This window comes from Muntiacus reevesi, chromosome 3 (assembly GCF_963930625.1).
Source record: "Muntiacus reevesi chromosome 3, mMunRee1.1, whole genome shotgun sequence".
NCBI classification, from domain to species: domain Eukaryota; kingdom Metazoa; phylum Chordata; class Mammalia; order Artiodactyla; family Cervidae; genus Muntiacus; species Muntiacus reevesi.
Window position 1 is genome coordinate 196,735,449 of NC_089251.1, and position 22,886 is coordinate 196,758,334.

Genomic DNA, 22,886 nt, shown 5'->3' on the forward strand with positions numbered 1-22,886 from the left:
GACTTAAATCAAATGCAGATATGAAGGCATGAACAGGAGGCTAAGATTGACGGAGTCCTTCACTACTTCTTGTCCCCTTTGATTGCATGACATGAGGAGAGAGCAGAATCCAAAAAAGATATCTGGAAAACTGATATATATTTTTAGTACAAGCACATTGCTTTAAAATCTATTGAGTAATGAGGCTCTGAACCTCACAAATGAGAAAGGGCTTATTTATTTTCTGTCTCTCAGCTACTAATTAGAAGTGCTGGTATTTGAAGGCATGATTGTCTGGCCAAATTCTCTAATCAGTTCCTCTGAGAGCAAAAAGTATTGTCAAAGTTTAAGATACCTGACTCATTTTAGTATTTAGAATTGTGGACTCTCTCTTGGGCAGGTTGGGTCTCTCCGAAACATTGATGGTGGAGCTACAGCTAGATTCAAGACCTCTTCCTGGTCTGGTCTTGTCTACTCACAAATGAAGCCTGAGCCTCCTCAAGAAGCAAAGTGGCACTGCTTTATCTGTGCCTCCTTTTACTAAATTCTAGGTGACGCATGCTATTTTTTCCTGCACATTATGAGGTGGTAGGGTGATAATGATAGGGAACTTTTATGGAGGGCTCTGAAGACAACGGACCTGGCTACTTGGTTTGCACATACTGTTTCATTTACTCCTAAAGATCTTTCAAGCTTTTTTGTTTTATTTTCCAATTTAAATATGAAAAAAAAGTAAGGATTATGGTGGTACATTTAAGACACAGAAGTAGACAATGGATATTATGTGATTTGAACCCCAGTGCGCCTGGTCCAGGGCTTCTCAGGTGGCGCTAGTGGGAAAGAACCCGCCTGCCAATACGGGAGACATAAGAGACGTGGGTTCGATTCCTGGGTTGGGAAGATCCCCTGCAGGACGGCACGGCAACCCACTCCAGTATTCTTGCCTGGAGAATGTCATGGACAGAGAAGCCTGGCCGACTGTAGTCCATAGGGTCACAAAAAGTCAGACATGACTGAAGCTACTTAGCATGCACACACGCATGTGCCTCGTCCAAGGCCATGCATGTCCAGGCTATCGGATTCCTTTAAGCTTGGTCCCTGCCATCCCCTACTTTCTCCATGGTGTCAGATGACTCCAAGCAGAATTTCCTTCCCACTTCTTTTCAAGTGACTCTAAAAAGGGTCTTGGATGCCTTTTCTTGCTAAATATGTTTATTCTCATCTCACTTAGTTTCTGAATAGAGTGAAGGACTGTCCATTTCTCCTTGATTAAGCATTTTGTTTTCTGGAGCCCAGCTTACTCACCTGGTTTTCTTCCGCCCTCCCTGTCTGGCCCTTGGTCCTCTGACACATCACTGCTCCACTGTCTAAAATTTTCTAGTTATACTCACCTTCTAGATGATCTGAATGGCTCTCTCTCTCTCTCTCACACACACACACGCACATATATGTCTATACCTACACATGTATATGCTTCCCTGGTGGCTTGGTGGTAAAGAATCCTCCTGCCAATGCAGGAGACAAGGGATTGATTCCTGGGTGGGGCAGATTCCCCGGAGTAGGAAATGATAACCTTTTCTAGATTCTTGTCTGGGAAATCCCAAGGTCAGAGAAGCCTGGTGGGCTACAGTCCATGGGGTCGCAAAAGAGTCAGACACAACTTAGCCACTAAACAACAGTACATACATATGTGTACACATATATCCTCCACGTGTCTCCCTGGACCAGACCTCCTCCTGAACTGCGGTCGTATATACCCAGATACCTGCTCTGAATCCACACCTATTACCTAGTTGGAATCTCAAACTTCACACAATCCCAAGCTGGATTTGTTATCCACTTTTCTACTTCACAGCCCACACTCCTCTAAAACATAACTATTTGCTCCCACCCATTCAGTCACTTAAGCCCAAAATTCTCACCTTTCTAGATTCTTTGTTTCCCTCATGCGTTCTCTTTAATCTCTCAGCAAGCCCTAATGGTTCTGCCTGGACGCAGCTTTCTTACAACTTCTGCTATGAGAGCCCTGGTCCCAGACACCAGACCCTCCTGCAGGCTTCTGAAATGCATCCCAACTATTCTCTGCCTTTTCCTTTGTTTCCAAGATTCACTCTCCACTGTGCAGGTAGATGAGTTTTTAAAAGTTACATGTGAGTCTGCTTCCCTGACAAGCTCATTTGTGCCATATTTTGGATTCCATATATACGGGATAACATACAGGGTCCTATGGTAGAGCACATGGAGCTATATTCAATATCTTGTGATAAAGCATCATGAAAAAGAATATAAAAAATAATGTGTATATTATGCATAACTGAACTGCTTTTCTGTAAAGCAGAAATGAAGAGAGCATTATAAATCAACTCTACTTCAATAAAATAAATCAATTTAAAAAGAAAATTAAATCTGATGATGTCATGGTTCTGTCCTGCTAAAAAACCACGTCAGTTTTCAATTTCTGTTTGTTGACTCCATACATAGAAATCTCAATAAACACTCAGTGAAGCGAATTCCATTTCATGACAATGCATACTTAGCATCTCAGACATATGGAATTAAGACTGTCTCTGACAGAAAGGGATAACCAAGGAGAGGAACAGGGGCTGCTTCTGTGAGTGAGTGGGCGCTGAGGAAGGTTTAGGAAAGCACACATCTCAGATTTCACGTGCACCCCTGAAACCAGAGGCTCAGAGTGACTCCTGAGCCTTGAACGTGACTTCTGATGAAGTCGGGGAGCTTGGTCTTGCACACATCTGAGCCAGGATAGACCACTGGGCACTCAGAGAGCCCACAGCAGCACTTTTATGGTGAGATCAATGAACCCAGGGAGTGGGAGGGTCATGTTTCCGCAGCAACCCCACAGGCCATGTTGTCTGGGAGTTAATGGTCTAAGGAATGAGAATGGGCGCTAAGGGATTAATTGTTTGACTCTTCATTAACCCAGGAAAACACAGCGAGCCACATTTGTCTTCCACACAAAATCATACAAAACTCTCTCTTTATTAAATATACATTATTTACAGTGGAAGTCTTTCTTCTGTACAACAGGAACCATAGAAAACAAAGAAATCTAAGGCTAACTTTTATTTTTTTTTCCCCTTACAGTGTATTAAGACATGTTACATGGTCTTCAAAACTGACTTGGAATGAGGCAATATCACTTGGGATTCTGTTTCAGGAACAAATATGAGAAGGTCAAAAGGAAAAGCTAGACTCCAGAAGATCTACAAAGAGAGGTGACCTGTTTTGTGCTTTTGCCATAATAAGTATCTGACATATATATTTTTGGAGAAGAGGTTATTTTGTATTTTATCATTTCCTTGTTAAAAATAATTTCCCTGCTCTTTCCCATTCTTCAAGAAGGAGGACCACTCTCTGCCAGAATGAAATTGATTTTCCATCTGAAGTGGACATTGTAATATTGCATAACAAGGATCAGCAAACTATAGCCCATGAGCCAAATCTGATATGTTGCCTATTCTTGAAAGCAAAGTTTCACTGGAACATAGCCATGACTCTTTGCCCATGTGTGGCCCACTTCCTACTACAACAGGGAAGATGAGCAACCGCAGTGGAGACTGGCTGTCCTATAAAGGCTGAAGTACCGACCATCTGGCCCTATGCAGTAAGTTTGCTTGTTCCTTACCTAGCACACCTGGAGCCTTATCTGTGGCTCCCCCTCAGCCTGCATTCCAGTTCCCAGGGACACGTCTGCACCTTCTGAGCGTCCTCCAGTAGACCGAGGGGAGAGGCAGCCCAAAGCGGCACAGCGTGTCAGGAGACCTGTCAACTACGATTCAGAAGAAAAGCATTCTTCATGTTGGACCTCACTAAATACAAAGTCCCTCTTGCCATATAAGTACACTGTTGTAAGCAAGGTTTGGTATTTTTGCATTAGTATTTAAGGCAGGGCAAGGTTACACAGGTTGACACTGCCATTCAAAGAGAAGAAACTATAATTCCCGTGAAGGCTGGGGGATGGTGTTGGCTATAATTAGGATGTCTGACTAGGCAGAAGCTCATTAATACTATTCCTTAAGGTTTATTGAAAATTCTATCTATGGGGAGGCCTTCCAAAGAGTCTGCAGGGCAATACAACAATCTGTTTCATCTGGTTTTCATGTCCCCTGAGGCTACTTCTGGCATTGGAGGCATGGAAGAATATGATGTTGAGGAAAATCAAGACTAGGATCTAATCACTAAAACAATTAGCTTCACCTTTGACTCTGACCTAAGACAGCCCTCTTAATTTGTCCTGCTGTTTTTGCAAAAGTTCCCCTGTATAGCTGGGGATGCTTGAAGAAAGTAGTGTTCCCAGAGAGTGTTGGGTGATAGGTCCCTGAAAGTATTCACCGTCAGGGATGGGGAGAAGCACATCTCATCATCATTCTGGCATGTCCATGCATGGCTGGACCAATAAGGGGAGAGGACGATCCCTAGGCTTATTTCAGGACCTCAGGGCTTCTGCCCATGGGGAATGCTGATTCAGGGGAGTGGACCTAAGGTGCTTCCTCATAGTTCCTCTGAGTGTTCACTCTGGGCAGATTAGAGGATTGTGATGTTAGCTCTAAAGCATCCTAGAAAAATCCCGATGAAATACAAATCTAGAAAACAAATGTGGCTGATATCCTGGGAAGAGACAGAAATATTGTGCCAAATTAAGTGAAGAATTCCTCGTGCAAACCCCAGGATATTGCCTCTTTCCCTAATGGGTAAAGTGAAGATCCAAATGCACTAAAGAGATTCCCGAGTTAAGAGCCAGGAAAGTGGGAAGAGCTGCCGCCGGTGAGTCTCTCTGGAAGCAGCACCCTTCCACGGGAAAGTCGTCCGTCGTCACCAAGTTGACGCCAAGTGTTCCTCTCTCTCCTCATCCTGTCCCCACCAGGTGTGGTCAAAACACCCAAACCAACCTTTGCTTTCATTTTTGCTCATGTCTGTTCTACCGCTTTGTAGGCTATAAACATTACAAAAGACAGACAACTCACTTACAAAGAACAGTAGTTCACTAAAAAAATGTGCTTTTCTGTTCTCTCTCAGAGTGCCTTAGTGCAAAGTAAGACAAAAGTTACTCAAAAGCAGAAAAAAGAGTTAAATATGAAAACCTCCTCTGAAAGTTTCAAATAACTGTCAACTCAAAAGAAAATGTGTTTCTTCTTATCAGAGATGTATGGAGGATATCATACAGGAAGTCTGAATAACAGCCCTATTTTGACAAAGAGATTGTGTAGGTGTGTCTTTCTGATTTTTTTCCCTTTAAGAGGTTCAAATATTTGGAATTTGTGAAGCAGAGATGAAAACGAAGGACAAGCAAAACCTGCAAACTAGATGACTTAACAGGAGTGTGGGTGAGGCAATGGAGGGAAGGTGAGAAACACTCAAGAACAAAATAGAAATAATTCAATCACACTTTTTTTTTTTTTAAGAAAACACTTTCAAACTGCATGAGAGACATGAAATAGCACTCAGTTGTCTTCCAAGTATTCTGAAAATTTTGAGTTTGATGACACCTTCTTCCTTTAACCATCTCTGCATTGTCAGGAACAAGGAAGCCCCTTTATTGATTTGGTCTACTTGGGACTTCTAGGGCAAAGGAGGATTAAGTATGTCTCAGCCTTCAGGTTAAGGAAGAATAAGTATCAGAGCTATACACTGTGTATCAGATTGCCTTTGGCAGACTCAGGCTACAATATGATTTTGATGGATTGTAGCTATGTAGGAATTCAAAAGATGCCGGTTGTTGGTGGACAAGCTGTCAAGACTTTTTATAAGAAAGAACTCAAGGACCTGATTCCTGTCTCTCTCAGTGTCTTGGAGTCTCCCAGTGTAGCTCCTGTAACTGAATGAGCTTCTGGCAGAGACGAGAAACATGTGATTTTTTTCAGAATTGGAAAATCTCCCCAGAGCACAGATCTGAGACCTCATTTAGATGGATGACACCTTGGAGTCAATGGGTTACTCAAAGCCGTACTTCACCCAGTTCTCCGAGACCTTCCTAAATTGAGTCAATATGGTTCATCAGGAGAAGCTAGAGTATGACAAAAGTGCCTTAAGGAACATCTGGAAGAACAAGGGCATGCAATAGGTCATGAATAAATTGTATAAAAGAACTGGGAAATGAAAAGGGGAAAAATGGAGACTGTTGTTTCCGACCTCAGATAGGGTTCCTGTGTGATCACTGAGGTCTGACCCTTAGAAGGAGGGCTTTCAGAATCCCCTACCCAGAGTTAAACCAAGAATGGAGAGAATACAGCTTCCCCAGAAGTACTCTTGAGATGGAGACCATTTACTCTTGTTCCTACAGAGTCAATCCATCTCCCTCCAGAGAAATACACCTGCAGAGATTGATACTTGCTTCAAGAAAGTAAAACAAAGCAGCTTATTGAAGGCAGAAGTAATAAACAAGAAGAAATATATATAAATATTTTCCAGAAAGTATCTGTTTCTTTCAGTCTCCAGCAAGTCTACAACAATACCTGCCTCCCCTGCCAGACGTTGGGCTTTCCAAGGGCAAGAACAAAGTGCAATGTATGTTAATATGCTCAGTATCTAGCACAGCCCTTAGAGTATTGGGTAATAATTACTCCATGAGTGAATTAAGTACAGACCAGTTTCCCTCTTTTGTTCTGATCCTGCTCCTGCAACCCTGTGGTGGGCAACAGTCTAACAAAAGATGGAAATCAGGTTAGTACCATCTCTATTATTACTCAAGGGCATAAAAACTGTTTTGAAAAAATCAGCCCTAGGATCCTTAAAATAAATATTACGTTTGCAGTTCAGAGTAGACAATAAGTGAAGCTTTTCTTAAAAATATATCTAGAGAAGTGACAAATGTCTAACTCTCTAGACAAATTCTCCTATAAACCATAGCATTCAAACCTATACACACAAGGAATGAGGCAGCACTAAATATATGTTTACAGTAAGCAAACACACTGCTGCTTACATAAATAGATTTGTTTGGTGGGAATGATGTCAATGAAATAGCCCCCTTAAAATGTGAAATTTCACAGGTGTTTTTGGTTTTCCTACAAAGCACATTCTATAAAATACTTTGGCAAACAGCAATTACCAAAGAAAGCTAAAGTGTAGGATTATGGCGATCCAGCTGGCCAACATGTGCAGTCAGGAAAGCTTAACTGTGGTTAAGGAGGCATCGGAATGCTTTCAAAGACTTCTGCTTTAGATTATAGGTGGTCAAGGATTGAAACACAGAAACCAACAGGTGCACAAAACTCCATGGATTTTGGTACCAGTGAGCAAAGATAGGCAGAGTTCACACTTCTTTGTCACTGAAAAGTGTGTTTTCCTTTGGAGGGAGCAGCATGCTTGCTTTTCATATACATCTAGTGAAAGTTAGTGTTCTCTGGGGTTATGAAATATTCCAACCCTGTAAAAATAAGTTTTATTTAGCCCTGAGACTCTGCTTAAAAGAGTGACGTGCTGATTGCACTGTCTTGGCATTCGTCATTAAGTCTGTGATACATAGTATGTATGGATAGATAGTCTACAGATATGGGGAGGTTTGCTGGTAGATTCTGTAGTGGAGATGTGGCAAGGATGGAGTTTCCCAAAGTTTGCACCCTACAGAACTACCCACGAGCATAAGTAGATGAGAGAAACGAATATTCCAAGTCGGCCTCTGTTAGTCCTCCATTTCTTATATCTGTACTATGTCAGCAAAATATAGTCCCTACTTCTCAGAGACTTGAATAATGAGCAGTTCGTTTTATTACTCAACCTTCTTTTTCCTTCCATTTCATTATTGGAGATGCTTCAGGCTAAACCCACTGCACTGCATAGTGACTTTTATTTCAGGGGACAAAAGATGATGTGGCCAAGCAAAAGGCTGATTTATAAAGCCTTTTTATGGAAATAGAAAATTCAAAAGTGAACATTGGAAGTAGGAAAGAACAGAGCAGGAGGAAACAATATTTTAAGATCTCTCCTCTTATGAATGGATCATTCATCTTATTAAAGTTAGAAGGGAAAAAAAAAAAGATGCCCTTGTTAGAATTACTTTAAAATAAATTTGCTAGCAAAAGGATATAATGGAAATGATTAAGTAAGAATCCACGTAAAATTTTAAAAAGAGAGTGTGTCTTTAGAACACCTTCTATTTGAGAAATACGATTGCAAAAGAAATCCTTTCCCCATGTTCTCTGACACTGGAAGCTTAAGATAGACCTGAAGTGGGGTGAAGCTGAGGAGTCCCTCATTGTGAGCCTCATCATGTAGAAAAGTGTTAAAACAGTCAGAGGTGACAGACATGAAGAGAAAAAGATGGGATTCAGATTGAGTCTGCCTTATAAAGAGAATCAGCAAGTACTTTCCACATCTGTGGCTCATTCTGTTTGCATTTCCAGCATACTAGAACATTTGTATCATTTTCCCCTCATCTTTTTCCTGAAGATGGCTCAGAGGCAAAGAGTGAGGAATGTTCCTATAGAAAAACCACCAGGATTCTTACCACCACCTGGGCGATGAGCTCAAGATAGCTTCTTGAAGGAATGATGATGTTCCTTGGCTGTTTTGGTACCAAAATGATGCATACCCTGAAACATGTCACTGCCTCATCTGGGAGTTTATGCCTATAGAAAAAAGCATGTGGGGACCTTTATATACAAAGGATGCAGCAGACTTGAAAATATGATGCACTGCAGAACCCAACGGCTCCTCTAAAACTATGAAAAGCAGTGGTGGCTTCCTGGAGCTAGTCAGAATGCCTCACACGTCAGTTCATCCTAAACCTCCTAGAAAAAAATGGCTCGGTGGCAGACGTGGGTTATCATGTCTATTCTAAAATGTGAAACTTGTGTTTACTCTTTTCACCAGACCTTTAGTGAGAGGAGGGAAGGAAAGAATTCTGTTTGGCATTTCTTTGCTTTCATGCAGTTTTTGTTTGTTGTTTGTTTGTTTTGCTTTTTGTTTTTGCCTTGCTTTATTTTTCTTTAAAGCTGAGTTAAGATGGTTTTAGCTCTTTCATGGAACCAAATGCAATTTTAGACTTTGAGTTGCTTTTTTTGATGCAACAACTGATATATCTATATATCTCAGTATAATAATCTCAGGAATGACATCACTAATATTTCTTACAAAATTAGAAGAGGCGTTTTTGAAGTTATAGAGCATCTACTTCCTAGCAGCTGTCTTTTTACCTCCTAGTTTCAAGTGACTATTTTCCCTGCTTCCCCTAGGTTTACGCTATTGTGTGCCGTTCTAAAGTGTCAGCTCCAGGAGAGAGCGGTAAGAAGGGAACACAGAAATCACGTACGACTATCAGGAGTCCTAGTTTTGAAAATACTCAGGGGATAAGAGAGTGAACAATGATGATGAGTTAGGGCAATGGGCTTCCTATAGTAAGGAAAATTAACGCACGACAAACCTCTCTTTTTCCTTTTAAAGTGCCACTGACACAAACCAGGCCCTAGCGTCTTCCTTTTCGGTACCCTGAGTTCTCTGGTCAGAGTGGCCTTGGAATGGGGGAGGGTGTTGAGGATGACGGTTACATGCCGAAGTCACAGATCTCAGGTTCAAGGTAAGCCCGCAAGGCCGAATTGCTGCAGAACTGAAGGCTGCATCTTAGAAAGCAGAAATATAGAACCGAATATGGACATGTGCACACCCATGTGTCTCTTCCTTGTCTAAAGTAGTCAAGTCAGTCTCTTGAGTGATCACTTTCACTGTGATAAGTGTGTTAAAGAGGAAGGCAGTGGCCATAGCTGCCTAGTATTCTGGGCTGGTTTGAGGGGATAGATGCTGTGGTGAATGCAGGTATGTCCCCAAAATAAAAGGGAAACAGAAAGAGAATGACCAAAATTAAAGGATAGGAGAAAGTGGATAAGGAGGAACCAAAAATGAGCAAAGAAAGAACATGAGATGACCCTGCAGTTTTTCAGATGAAATATTCCCGCTTACACTCGCTCACTGTGTTTTGCAAATCAATGTCATTTCTAAAGGAACTGTCCAAATTTTCTGGATATTCCTTCTCCTTCATCTGGTTGGTGCGATGTGACTGCTTATGCTGGTAAAGGAAGCGGCTCATGATGCCAACGATCGAGAAGATGATGAATATCACCACTGCTATTACTCCTGTTGAGAAAGAGGGACAAGAGAGAAGGCAGTTATCACAGATCACCTGATCAGGAGAAAGAACTGAAAGAAGACGACAAGGGCACTCAGGACAAAGACCCAAACAAAAACAAAAACAAGCAACAAACCCTGCCACACGTCCAGAAATAAACACAGGCTGCAATGTTCCCAGGCTTCAGTTACCAAAAAACCCCTCTTTCAGATTGGTGACAGAGCAAGCCAGTTTATTTCAGAGAAGCTGATATTTAACAGACTAAGAATGCCATCAAATAAACATAGAATCAGACTAGCAAATGATCTCTTGATAAATTCTTTCAAGACTTGCCTTCAAGAATATATCTGAATCACTTTTAATTAGAACACTTCTTTGTCACCTTGCAAATAACTAAGTATCTTAGAACTATTTCAGCACCCTAGAAAAGAATATTTAAGTATCTCACTTCCCAGTACATACACTATGGATATAAATTTGTTTACGATATATGTTTGCTTTACTAAAAATGTCTTATGCATCATGAGATGCTTACTAAACCTTCAGGACATTTTACCCTGCTGCACACTCAGTAAGATGCGGAGTGGTCTGGAGACGGGGCCCTTCTGTCCAGAGTCAACTGCAACAGCAAGCATCTGCCTATTGTGTCAGATTCTCCCCTCCTGTGGTTGATTGCATGTGATTCTGCTGGACCTACTTGGCAAGTCATCCTCCCTGATCCTGAGGTCTTGTCCCTACCTTTGCCAGGAAGTCTCTCGAGAAGTCAATAGCAAAACCAGCAAAGGACGGCAAAAACGTGGATACTGTCAAATTTTGAAAGAGAGAAAGACTCTATGGGAGAAAGAATGCTTCTCAACATTTAAATCTTTGAAAAATACTTATGATAGTCAAAGATAAACTCATTCCTAATAAAGTATATTTTCTGCCATTTTCTTATCTAAGTAGAATGACTCTTGAGACAAAATGTTTATTTTACAAAGTAAGATGGATTACTTTTTAAAATATTCCTAAACCATAATATAGCATTTCCCCCAACTATTTTAGAACAAGGCAAAGTAAAACCAGGTTGGGACTCTGTGGGAGAAGGCGAGGGTGGGATGTTCTGAGAGAACAGCATTGAAACAAATATATTATCAAGGGTGAAACAGATCACCAGCCCAGGCTGGATGCATGAGACAAGTGCTCAGGGCTGGTGCACTGGGAAGACCCAGAGGATGGGATGGGGAGCGAGGCAGGAGGGGGGATCGGGATGGGGAACACATGTAAATCCATGGCTGATTCATGTCACTGTATGACAAAAACCACTACAATATTGCAAAGTAATTAGCCTCCAACTAATAAAAATAAATGAAAAATAAAAAAGAATCTGCAGACTATTCTACCACTGGTAAATAATATTGCTGGACTTCAACTTGTCATTTGCATATTTTAAAAGTTGATGAAATGTGTTATGTGAATAATGTATTTTGTGCTCTTAAAAAATAAAAGAATCTGCCTTCAAAAAAAAGAAAAAAACACCTAGAAATAAACTGGGTGCAGTGAGTGATACCCAGGAATGGGTTGCAGCTTCAAGAGATGAAATACAGAATCGGTTTCTATTCCTTCAGGACATGGAAGATATTTGCCTACTCCTTCAGGATATGGAATATTTCCATGTGAACCTCTAGGAATTTTCTTCAGGGGTTGGGATGAATATCCTCTTCACTAAAGTCACTAAAGTCTTTTCCTACTTGTCAAATGAAAAATTATATGAAGAGAAACAGGCATCGAATGGTTTCCTATATTTCTTGTCGCAAAACAAAAATCAACCCGGACTTTATTCCTGAAGCAGAAATTCAGGCCAGACATTTGAAGAACTTCCTTAAGGAAGCGTTGTGTGTATGTGTGTGTGTGTTTTCCTCACAATCTTATTGTGATTATGCACCTCTGGGCTCCCCTTGCCAGTTGCCCTGCCTTCTTTAAAACACTGCTGACTGGTTCTCTTGTTACCTGTTCATCCACCCCATCCCACCAGACCCCGGCCAAGCCGTGAGGCCTTACAGGGTAGCATCCATGTTTTTCATCATCCCACTTCTATACTTAGCGCTGGTCCTGACCGGTAATGGGGCTCATTCCATAGATGTTAAATAAATGGTTACTGCTGATTTTTAAGAGCAAACTCCATCTGGTGTGGAACAGCTCATCTAGCCTGCCAGAAGGCAGAGATAGGGGCGCTGTGAGGACCCTGGTTCTCAGATGGAAATGAATTCAGTCTCTCACAGGCATCTTCCATTAAACAAAGTTTGGGAGTCATTCTGTGTTGTAAGGCCCAGATGGACAAATCAAGCTCCTGGAGGTAGCAGCCAAGCTGAGGAAGAATGCAAAGTGGAGAGCCCGAGAGGCAGGGAGGAAATGGGGACGTCGGGGAGAAGTGAAGGCGGGGTTCACAGCAGGCAGATGAGATCTGCCTCTGTAGCCATGTGTGCTGCTGGATTGGAAACCACAGTCCTGTGGGCTTCACTCTGCTCATCTGATCCACTCTATGGAGAAAACCGACAGGATGATGGCTTTGCCATCTGTCTGTGCCAACATGGCTTCTTCCCATATGCAGTTTTATTGGTTTTCTTCCTGCTTTAGGAAAAATGACAACTGGATGAGATCAGCAGCATTCGCGCTGCCTGTCTGGAGGTAAATTATCCAGCTGTTGACTGTGCTCAGCTGCCTAGTGGTTGGGGGGAAGGAAGATTCCACGGAGCTGCTAGTACCTGGACTGGGGGGAGGGTGTCTGTTAGTACCTGGCCTGGGGGGAAGGTGTCAAAGCATTATGACTATTCATGAAAAGGCTCACATTCTTGCAGATCATGCAGGGTTCTGGGTGCTGGATGGCCACAATTGAGGAAGAATCAGATAATTCCTCCAGAGCACAGAATCACTTATGTCTGTTCTGCTTTCAGCCACAAAGCATGGTTTACCTCCAATGACGGCTGAGTCACTTCGCACTGCGTTGGTGAGTGGTTCCCGCTCATCTGTCTTCCCAAAAAGATCTGAAAGGAGTAAAAGACACTCAAAGTCCTAGCAGGAGGTCTATAATGTGCAGTTGAGATGACACACCTCTGGGTTAGACCAGGTGATCTCAGAGAGCTGGGAGTTGGCATTTTGGAAGGAACCCAAACAAGTATATACAGAAAAAAAACAAAACAGAGTATTTGAAGTACTCTCCTTACACCCCATACTTGCATGACTCTGTTAGATTCTATATAAGCTGTAGTATAAGGGGTTAAATAAATTGATGGGGGTATTATACTCATGTCTGCTTTAGTCTACTGCTTACCTCTCAACCTACCCTTCTGCTTTGCTGGACAGTTTCTATACATGACAACACCTTCTTCCCTCAATCACACTTGCCTCTGCTTCAGGGGTTTCTTTAATTATAAGAGATTTCTGAGTTCATTGGCAGGAAAGAACAAAAGTATTCGTGCATTAACACACCCAGGAAACCCTCACCAGAGGGTTTTACTAGATGTACATTAAAGTATATGGTATTTTTTTTTTTTTAAAGAGCATCAGGTTTGAAGGCACCTAGACCTGGGTTCTAACCCTTGCTCTGACACTTATCAGTCTGGTGACACTGAAGTACATACATTTTAAACCAACAACCTGCAAAGGTATTAAAAGGGGTTAATGACCCTAGAGGCATCCATATAGTGCACATAAAATTTCCAGGACGTGCAGCACCTATCATTAGTATTGCTGTATCATTTAATTCTCTGGAAATGACTCCAACATGATTATTGTTTTTCCCATTTTCACAGATACCAAAGTAAGCTGCCCAAAGTTTCATAGTGTTGCATTGGAAGATTCAGAACACAAATAAAGGCTAGCCAAGTGTCACATTTATGTATTTTTCTAGGACATACCTGACTGCTGCCAGAAAACACCAAGATCAGTGATAAGCAGGCAGCAGAAAAACTCTTATTTGGCAATTGATGAGCATACCTGACTAAATTAAACCCTAAGAATATTCCTGGACACCTAGGGTGATGGTGACTAAGAAAGCTAGAAAAGGTATTTCAGGGAGTGGTAAAGTAAGAGGAGACATATGGGTGATAGTACCACGGGGCTTCCTTAGTATTAAGGAAGGTGGATTTTAATCACATGGATTTTATTAGTTCAAAGACCAGCTTACCTCCCTGTCCTCTAAACTCTTCAATCCTCAGCTCAGTAGCCACTTTAAACAGTAGTGAAAAAATAAATATACCTACACACATATATGGGCTTCCCTGATAGCTCAGTTGGTAAATAATGCACCTGTAATGAAGGAGGCCCTGGTTCAATCCCTGGGTTGGGAAGATCCCCTGGAGAAGGGAAAGGCTACCCACTCCAGTATTCTGGCCTGGAGAATTCCATGGACTTTATAGTCCATGGGGTCGCAAAGAGTCAGACATGACTAAGTGACTTTCACTCACTCACTCACATACATATATGTATCATTTCTAACTACTCATTATGTTAGAAGTTGTTTGGTAGCTAAGTCCTATCCAACTCTTTTTGCGACTCATGGACTGTAGCCTGCCAGGCTCCTCAATCCACAGGATTTTCCAGGCAAGGATACTGGAATGGGTAGCCATTTCTTCTCCAGGGGATCTTCCTGACCCAGGGATCAAACCTGGGTCTTCTGCTTGGCAGGCAAGTTACTTACCACTGAGCCACCTGAGAAGCTCTATATTAGAAATAGGATTATTTAAACATATTAAATATCAATCTAAGAGACCAGTTATAATTCTTAACTGCCTTAATCATACAAGGTAAGGAATTGGTTCACGTTAGCCTTTAGACCGGAAGCTTCTTGAAGACATCAAAGTAGCACTGGTGAGAGAAGTTTCACAGAGTATTTTCTTGCACACCTGATGAGGAATGCACCGTGGTCACCGCATTCACATCCGAATCCATCAGAGCGGCACAGCTGGATTCTGTCAAGACCCCTTGGATGGTTACAGGTGCAGTGGTAGAATGGCGCAGGGCTGCCTTCAGGGGTGTAATATGGTTGTACTGGACTGAGGCCAGACACCCAACAAAACCCAGGTCATTGGCTTTAGCAACTTCAGCATCCAATCCAAGATTCTCTGCAATGTGAAAAACAATTAGTTAAAAAAACAAATAAAAACAAAAAACTGCTCCATCGCCATGCTAAGTAATGTCTGAAATTACAGAAAGTGACTTTTTATTCTTTGAATAAAGGAAATTGTCCTTTCTCTCTCTTCATCTACTTTCTCGAAAGTCTACCCGAAATATAAGTGTCAATACATCTACCATATATCACAGAAAATTGCTTGGGCTATCTTGCTTTGAGATAATGTTTCAAACTTCTAAATTTTCATTCATGTATTTTATGAACTGTAACGAACACTTAATAAATCTCCTCTACACTCTAGATGTTTTATATTACAGAATTTAGATCATTATTTCCATCACAATTTATTTATGGGTGCTGGTGATTAATTCAAGCATACTACAATGCTCATTACATACTTCACTCACAATGATAGTAAGAAAAAAGGTGAAATGAGGCAGAGAGATAGGAAGTTGAAAGAGATCCTCTCAGAAATGCGTCATGTTTCGTGTTTTCAACAGCTTGTATACACTATACACAAACACATTTTCATACACTAATAGGTTGACCATCTATTCAAGATTTTTACATGCTTAGTTCTGTTCCTTATTACTAACTGGTGAGCATGGATTTTCTATGACAGCACTCAATCTCCCAAAGCATCTTTGAGTTTTTATAAAAGATAATGAGGCAATCATTTATGAATCATGGCAAGATCAAATGTCTCATTTTCTTCAAGATTTGTGGTAATATTACTCAGTTTGCCATTTCTTTATTTTAATAAGGATAATTTGAACAAATTTCTGTGATGCAATTTCATGAAACGACAATGCAGGATGGACTTTTCCCTCTCTTTTAAAGCATAACAGTTTCAATAGAACTAGGTGGTTCAAATAGTTATTTTATTATGATAATATGCTTATTTTCTGGAAGAAGACAAGGACTTTCCTCTCAATCAGATTAGTGATAATTTACTTCCATTCATAAATGGTGAAAGTGTGCCTCCAGGGAACACCAAGCAAGCATTTTGTTAGCCACATTTAGGGAAGATATATAGTGGACATATAGAGGAAAATGAGAAACCAATATCCCTTAACAGTGCTATTTCTACTTTTGACCTTATTATTCCTTCCTGAGCAATGCCCATGTAAACCTCACTAATTTATCATCCCTCTTATCTTACAGAAGAATAAAAGAAATTATGTGTATTAATTTAATGTGGCTGTTGTAACAAATTATTGTTGATGTTGCTCAGTCACTCAGTCATGTCCAACTCTTTGCTAGTCCATGGACAGCAGCACCAGGCTTCCCTGTCCTTTGCCATCTCCCAGAGCTTTCTCAAACTTATGGTCACTGAGTCAGTGATGCCATCCAACCATCTCATCCTCTGTTGTCCCTTTCTCCTTCTTCCTTCAATCCTTTCCAGCATCAGGGTCTTCTCTAATGAGTCAGCGCTTTGCATCTGGTGGTCAAGTACTGGAGCTTCAGCTCCATCATCAGTCCCTCCAATGAACATTCAGGACTGATTTCCTTTAGGATGGACTGGTTTGATCTCCTTGCAGTACAAGCGACTCTCAAGAGTCTTCTCCAACACCAAAAGCATCAATTCTTCAGCACTCAGCCTTCCTTATGGTCCAATTTTCACATTCATACATGACTACTGGAAAAACCATAGCTCTGACTAGACAGACCTTTGCCGGCAAAGTAATGTCTCTGCTTTTTAATATGCTGTCTAGGATGGTCATAGCTTTTCTTCCAAGGAGCAAGCATCTTTTAATTTCATGACTGCAGTCACCATCTGTGATTTTGGAGCCTAAGAAAATAAAGTCTGTCACTGTTTCCATTGTTTCTCTATCTATTTGCCATGATCTTTGTTTTTTGAATGCTGAGCTTTAAGCCAGCTTTTTCACTCTCCCCTTTCACCTTCATCAAGAGGCTCTTTAGTTCCTCTTCACTTTCTGCCATAAGGATGGTGTCATCTGCCTATCTGAGTTTACAGATATTTCCCCCCACAATATTGATTCCAGTTTGTGCTTCATCCAGCCTGGCATTTCTTTTGATGTACTCTGTACAGAAGGTAAATGAACACAGTGACAATATACAGCCTTGACATACTCCTTTCCCAACATGGAACCAGTCTGCTGCCACTGGAGACTCCCTGGCACTCACAGGAGAAAATGACTGTGTGTCCTTCTACTCCACTGCCTTGAAGCATTTGATCACAAGGATCACAAGCCTTGTCTGACTCAGTGAAACTATGATCCATGTCATGTAGGGCCACCCAAGATGGATGGGTCATGGTGGAGAGTTCTGACAAATGTGGTCCACTGGAGAAGGGAATGGCAAACCACTTCAACATTCTTGCCTTGAGAACCCCATGAACAGTATGACCATGCATAAAGCTATGACACTGAAAGATGAACTCCCCAGGTCAGTAGGTGGCCAATATGCTACTGGAGAAGAGCAGAGAGATTGTAACAAATTAGCAGCAGCATAAATTTAAACAACTTAGCATAAAACAACACATGCTTTGTCTTACAGCTCTGCAGAAGTCTGATACAGGTTCCCACTGGGCTAAAATCAAGGTGCTGTCAATTTGCATTTTTTATTAGAGGCTCCAGGGGATAACCCATCACTGTCCTTTTTTTTTGTTTTGTTTTCTTTTCTTTCTTTAAATTAATTTTTTATTTTAATTGGAAGCTAATTACTTTACAATATTGCAGTGGTCTTTGCCACACACTGACATGAATCAGTCACAGGTATATATGTGTCCACCATCCTGAAACCTGCTCTCACCTCCCTCCCCATCGCATCTCTCAGGATTGTCCCAGTGCACCAGTCCTGAGCACCCTGTCTCATACATTGAACCCAGACTAGCGATCTAGTTCACATAAGGTAATATACATGTTTCAATGCTAATCTCTCAAATCATCCCACCCTCGCCTTCTTTCACAGGGTCCAAAATTCTGTTCTTTACATCTGTGTCTCTTTTGCTGTCTCACATATAGGGTCATCATTACCATATTTCTAAATTCCATATATATATATATATGTTAATATACTGTATTGGTGTTTTTCTTTCTAACTTTCTTCACTCTGTATAATAGGCTCCAGTTTCATCCACCTCATTAGAACTGATCCAAACACTTTCTTTTTAATAGCTGAGTATTATTCCATTGTGTATACTGTGTACAGCTTTCTTATCCATTCATCTGCTGATGGACTTCTTAGATTGCCTCCATGTCCTAGCTATTGTAAATAGTGCTGTGATGAATATTGGGATACATGTGTCTCTTTCAATTCTGGCTTCCTCAGTGCGTGTGCCCAGCAGTGGTATTGCTGGGTCGTATAGCAGTTCTATTTCAAGTTTTTTAAGGAATCTCTACACTGTTCTCCATAGTGGCTCTACTAGTTTGCATTCCCACCAACAGTGTAAGAAGGTTCCCTTTTCTCCCCACCTTTTCCAGCATTATTATTGGTAGACTTTTTGATAGCAGCCATTCTGACCAGTGTAAGATGGTACCTCATTGTAGTTTTGATCTGCATTTCTCTGATAATGAGCGATGTTGAGCATCTTTTCATGTGTTTGTTAGCCATCTGTATGTCTTCTTTGGAGAAATGTCCATTTAGTTCTTTGACCCATCTTTTGATTGGGTCATTTATTTTTCCAGAATTGAGTTGCATGAACTACTTGTATATTTTTTAGATTTATTCTTTGTCAGTGGCTTCATTTGCTATTATTTTTTTCCCATTCTGAAAGAAGAGAGTGAAAAAGTTTGCTTAAAGCTCAACATTCAGAAAACTAAGATCATGGCATCTGGTCCCATCACTTCATGGCAAATAGATGGGGAAACAGTGGCTGACATATTTTTCTGGGCTCCAAAAATCACTGCAGATGGTCATTGCAGCAATGAAATTAAAAGACACTTGCTCTTTGGAAGGAAAGTTATGACCAACCTAGACAACATATTAAAAAGCAGAAACATCACTTTGCCAATAAAGGTCCGTCTAGTCAAGGCTATGGTTTTTCCAGTGGTCATGTATGGATGTGAGAGTTGGACTATAAAGAAAGCTGAGAACCGAAGAACTGATGCTTTGAACTGTGATGTTGGAGAAGACTCTTGAGAGTTCCTTGGACTGCAAGGAGATCCAACCAGTCCATCCTAAAAGGGATCAGTCCTGGGTGTTCATTGGAGGGACTGACGTTGAAGCTGAAACTCTAATACTTAGGCCATTTGATGCGGAGAACTGACTCATTTGAAAAGACCCTGATGCTGGGAAAGATTGAGGGCAGGAGGAGAAGGGGACGACAGAGGATGAGATGGCTGGATGGCATCACCAACACTATGGACATGGGTTTGGGTGAACTCCGGGAGTTGGTGATGGACAGGGAGGCCTGGCGTCCTGTGGTTCATGGGGTCGCAAAGAGTCAGACACGACTGAGTGACTGAACTGAAATGAACTCTCCCATTCTGTAGGCTGTCTTTTCACCTGGCTTACAGTTTCCTTCGTTGTGTAAAACCTTTTAAATTTAATGATGTCCCATTTGTTTATTTTTGCTTTTATTTCCATTACTCTGGGAGGTGGGTCATGGAGGATCCTGCTAAGATTTACATCAAAGGGTGTTTTGCCTATGTCTTCCTTTAGGAGTTTTATAGTTTCTGGTCTTACATTTAGATCTTTAATCCATTTTGAGTTTATTTTTGTGTATGGTGTTAGAAAGTGTTCTAGTTTCATTCTTCTACAAGTGGTTGGCCAGTTTTCCCAGCACCATTTGTTAGAGAGATTGTCTTTTCTCCACTGTATATTCTTGCCTCCATTGTCAAAGATAAGGTGTCCATAGGTGCATGGATTTATCTCTGGACTTTCTATTTTGTTCCATTGATTTATGTTTCTGTCTTTGTGCCAGTACTATGCTGTCTTGATGACTGTAGCTTTGTAGTATAGCCTGAAGACAGGCAGGTTGATTCTTCCAGTTCCATTCTTCTTTCTCAAGATTGCTTTGGCTATTCGAAGTTTTTTGTATTTCCATGCAAATGGGGAAATTATTTGTTCTAGTTCTCTGAAAAATACCGTTGGTAGCTTGATAGGGATTGCATTGAACCTATAGATTGCCTTGGGTAGTATACTTATTTTCACTATATTGATTCTTCCAATCCATGAACATGGTATATTTCTCCATCTATTTGTGTCATCTTTGATTTCTTTCATCAGTGTTTTATAGTTTTATATATGTAGGTCTTTTGTTTCTTTAGATAGATTTATTCCTAAATATTTTATTCTTTTCATTGCAATGGTGAATGGAATTGTTTCCTTAATTTTCTTTCTGTTTTCTCATTGTTAGTGTATAGGAATGCAAGGGATTTATGTGTTAACTTTTTACCCTGCAACTTTACTATAGTCATTGATTAGCTCTAGCAATTTTCTGGTGGTGTCTTTAGGATTTTGTAGAGGATCATATCATCTTTATGTAGAGGATCATATCATTTGCAAACAGTGAGAGTTTTACATCTTCTTTTCCAATCAGGATTCCTTTTATTTCTTTTTCTGCTCTGACTGCTGTGGCCAAAACTTCCAAAACCATGTTGAATAGTAGTGGTAAGAGGGGACACCCTTGTCTTGTTCCTGACATTAGGGGAAATGCTTTCAATTTTTCACCATTGAGGATAATGTTTGCTGTGGGTTTGTCATATATAGCTCTTGTTATGTTGAGGTGTATTCCTTGTATGCCTGCTTTCTGGAGGGTTTTTATCTTTCAACTTGTTAATGTGGTGTATCACATTGATTGATTTTTGAATACTGAAGAATCCTTGCGTCCCTGGGATAAAGCCCACTTGGTCATGATGTATGATCTTTTCAATATTTTGTTGGATTCTGTTTGCTAGAATTTTGTTAAGGATTTTTGCATCTATGTTCATCAGTGACATTGGCCTGTAGTTTTCTTTTTTTGTGGCATCTTTGTCTGGTTTTGGTATTAGGGTGATGGTGGCCTCATAGAATGAGTTTGGCAGCTTACCTTCCTCTGCAATTTTCTGGAAGAGTTTGAGTAGGATAGGTGTTAGCTCTTCTCTAAATTTTGGTAGAATTCACCTGTGAAGCCATCTGGTCCTGGGCTTTTTTTTGTTGGATAATTTTTTATTACAGTTCCAATTTCAGTGCTTGTGATGGGTCTGTTAAGAGTTTCTATTTCTTCCTGGTTCAGTTTTGGAAGGTTATACTTCTCTAAGACTTTGTCCATTTCTTCCAAGTTGTCAATTTTATTGGCATATAGTTGCTAATAGTAGTCTCTTATGATCCTTTGTATTTCTGTGTTGTCTGTTGTGATTTCTCCATTTTCATTTTTAATTTTGTTGATTTGATTCTTCTCCCTTTTTTTCTTGAATAGTCTGGCTAATGGTTTGTCTATTTTACTTATCTTCTCAAAGAACCAGCTTTTAGTTTTGTTGATTTTTGCTATAGTCTCCTTTGGCTTTTTTTTCATTTATTTATGCCCTAATTTTTATGGTTTATTTCCTTCTAGTAACCTTGGAGTTCTTCATCTGTTCTTTTTCTAGTTGCTTTAGGTGTAAAGTTAGTTTATTTATTTGATTTTTCTCTTGTTTCTTGAGGTAAGTTTGTATTGCTATGAACCTTCCCCTTAGCACTGCTTTTGCTGAATCCCATAGGTTTTGGGCTGTTTTATTTTAATTTTCATTCATTTATATGCATATTTTGATTTTTCTGTGATTTGTTGGTTATTCAGAAATGTGTTGTTTAGCCTCCATATGTTTGTATTTTTAATAGTTTTTTTTTCCTCTAGTTGACATCTAATCTTACCACATTGCTATCAGAAAAGAAGTTTGAAATAATTCCAAATGTTTTGAATTTACCAAGTCTAGGTTTATGGCCCATGATGTGATCTATCTTGAAGAATATTCCATGTGCACTTGAGAAAAAGGTGAAATTCACTGTTTGGGGGTGAAATGTCCTATAGATATCAGTTAGATCTAACTGGTCCATTGTATCATGCAAAGTTTATGTTTCCTTGCTAATTTTCTGTTTGGCTCATCCATAGGTGTGAGTGGGGTATTAAAATCTCCCACTATTATAGTGTTACTGTTAATTTCCCCTTTCATACTTGTTAGCATCTGCCTTACATATTGTGGTGCTTCTATGTTGGGTGCACATATATTTATAATTGTTATATCTTCTTCTTGGATTGATCCTTTGATCATTAGGTAGTGTCCTTCTTTGCCTCTTTTCACAGCCTTTATTTTAAAGTCTATTTTATCTGATATGAGTATTGCTACTCCTGCTTTCTTTTGGTCTCCATTTGCGTGAAATATCTTTTTCCAGCTCTTCACTTTCAGTCTGTATGTGTCCCTTGTTTTGAGGTGGGTCTCTTGTAGACAGCATATATAGGGGTCTTGTTTTTGTATCCATTCAGGCAGTCTTTGTCTTTTGGTTGGGGCATTCAACCCATTTACATTCATGGTAATTATTAATAAGTATGATCCCGTTGCCATTTACTTTGTTGTTTTGGGTTTATAAAGGTTTATAAACGTTTTCTTTGTTTCCTGTCTAGAGAAGATCCTTTAGCATTTGTTGAAGAGCTGGTTTGGTGGTGCTGAATGCTCTCAGCTTTTGCTTGTGTAAAGCTTTTGTTTTCTCCTTCACATTTGAATGAGATCCTTGCTGGGTACAGTAATCTGGGCTGTAGGTTATTCTCTTTCATCACTTTAAGTATGTCCTGCCATT

General features: G+C 40.4%; 1 protein-coding gene across 2 annotated transcripts in view; it reads right to left on the reverse strand.

Annotated features, from left to right (window-relative positions):
• Positions 1 to 9,871: 9,871 nt before the first annotated feature.
• The window catches only part of CNTNAP5 (contactin associated protein family member 5), a 970,694-nt gene continuing 957,679 nt past the window's right edge, over positions 9,872 to 22,886 (reverse strand). For both annotated transcript variants that reach the window (XM_065927810.1, XM_065927809.1), the window contains exons 22-24: positions 14,944 to 15,162; positions 13,012 to 13,083; positions 9,872 to 10,068 (exon numbers count right to left, since the gene is read on the reverse strand). In XM_065927810.1, the coding sequence (XP_065783882.1) occupies positions 9,872 to 10,068; positions 13,012 to 13,083; positions 14,944 to 15,162 (488 nt within the window). The remainder of the gene's footprint in view (positions 10,069 to 13,011; positions 13,084 to 14,943; positions 15,163 to 22,886) is intronic.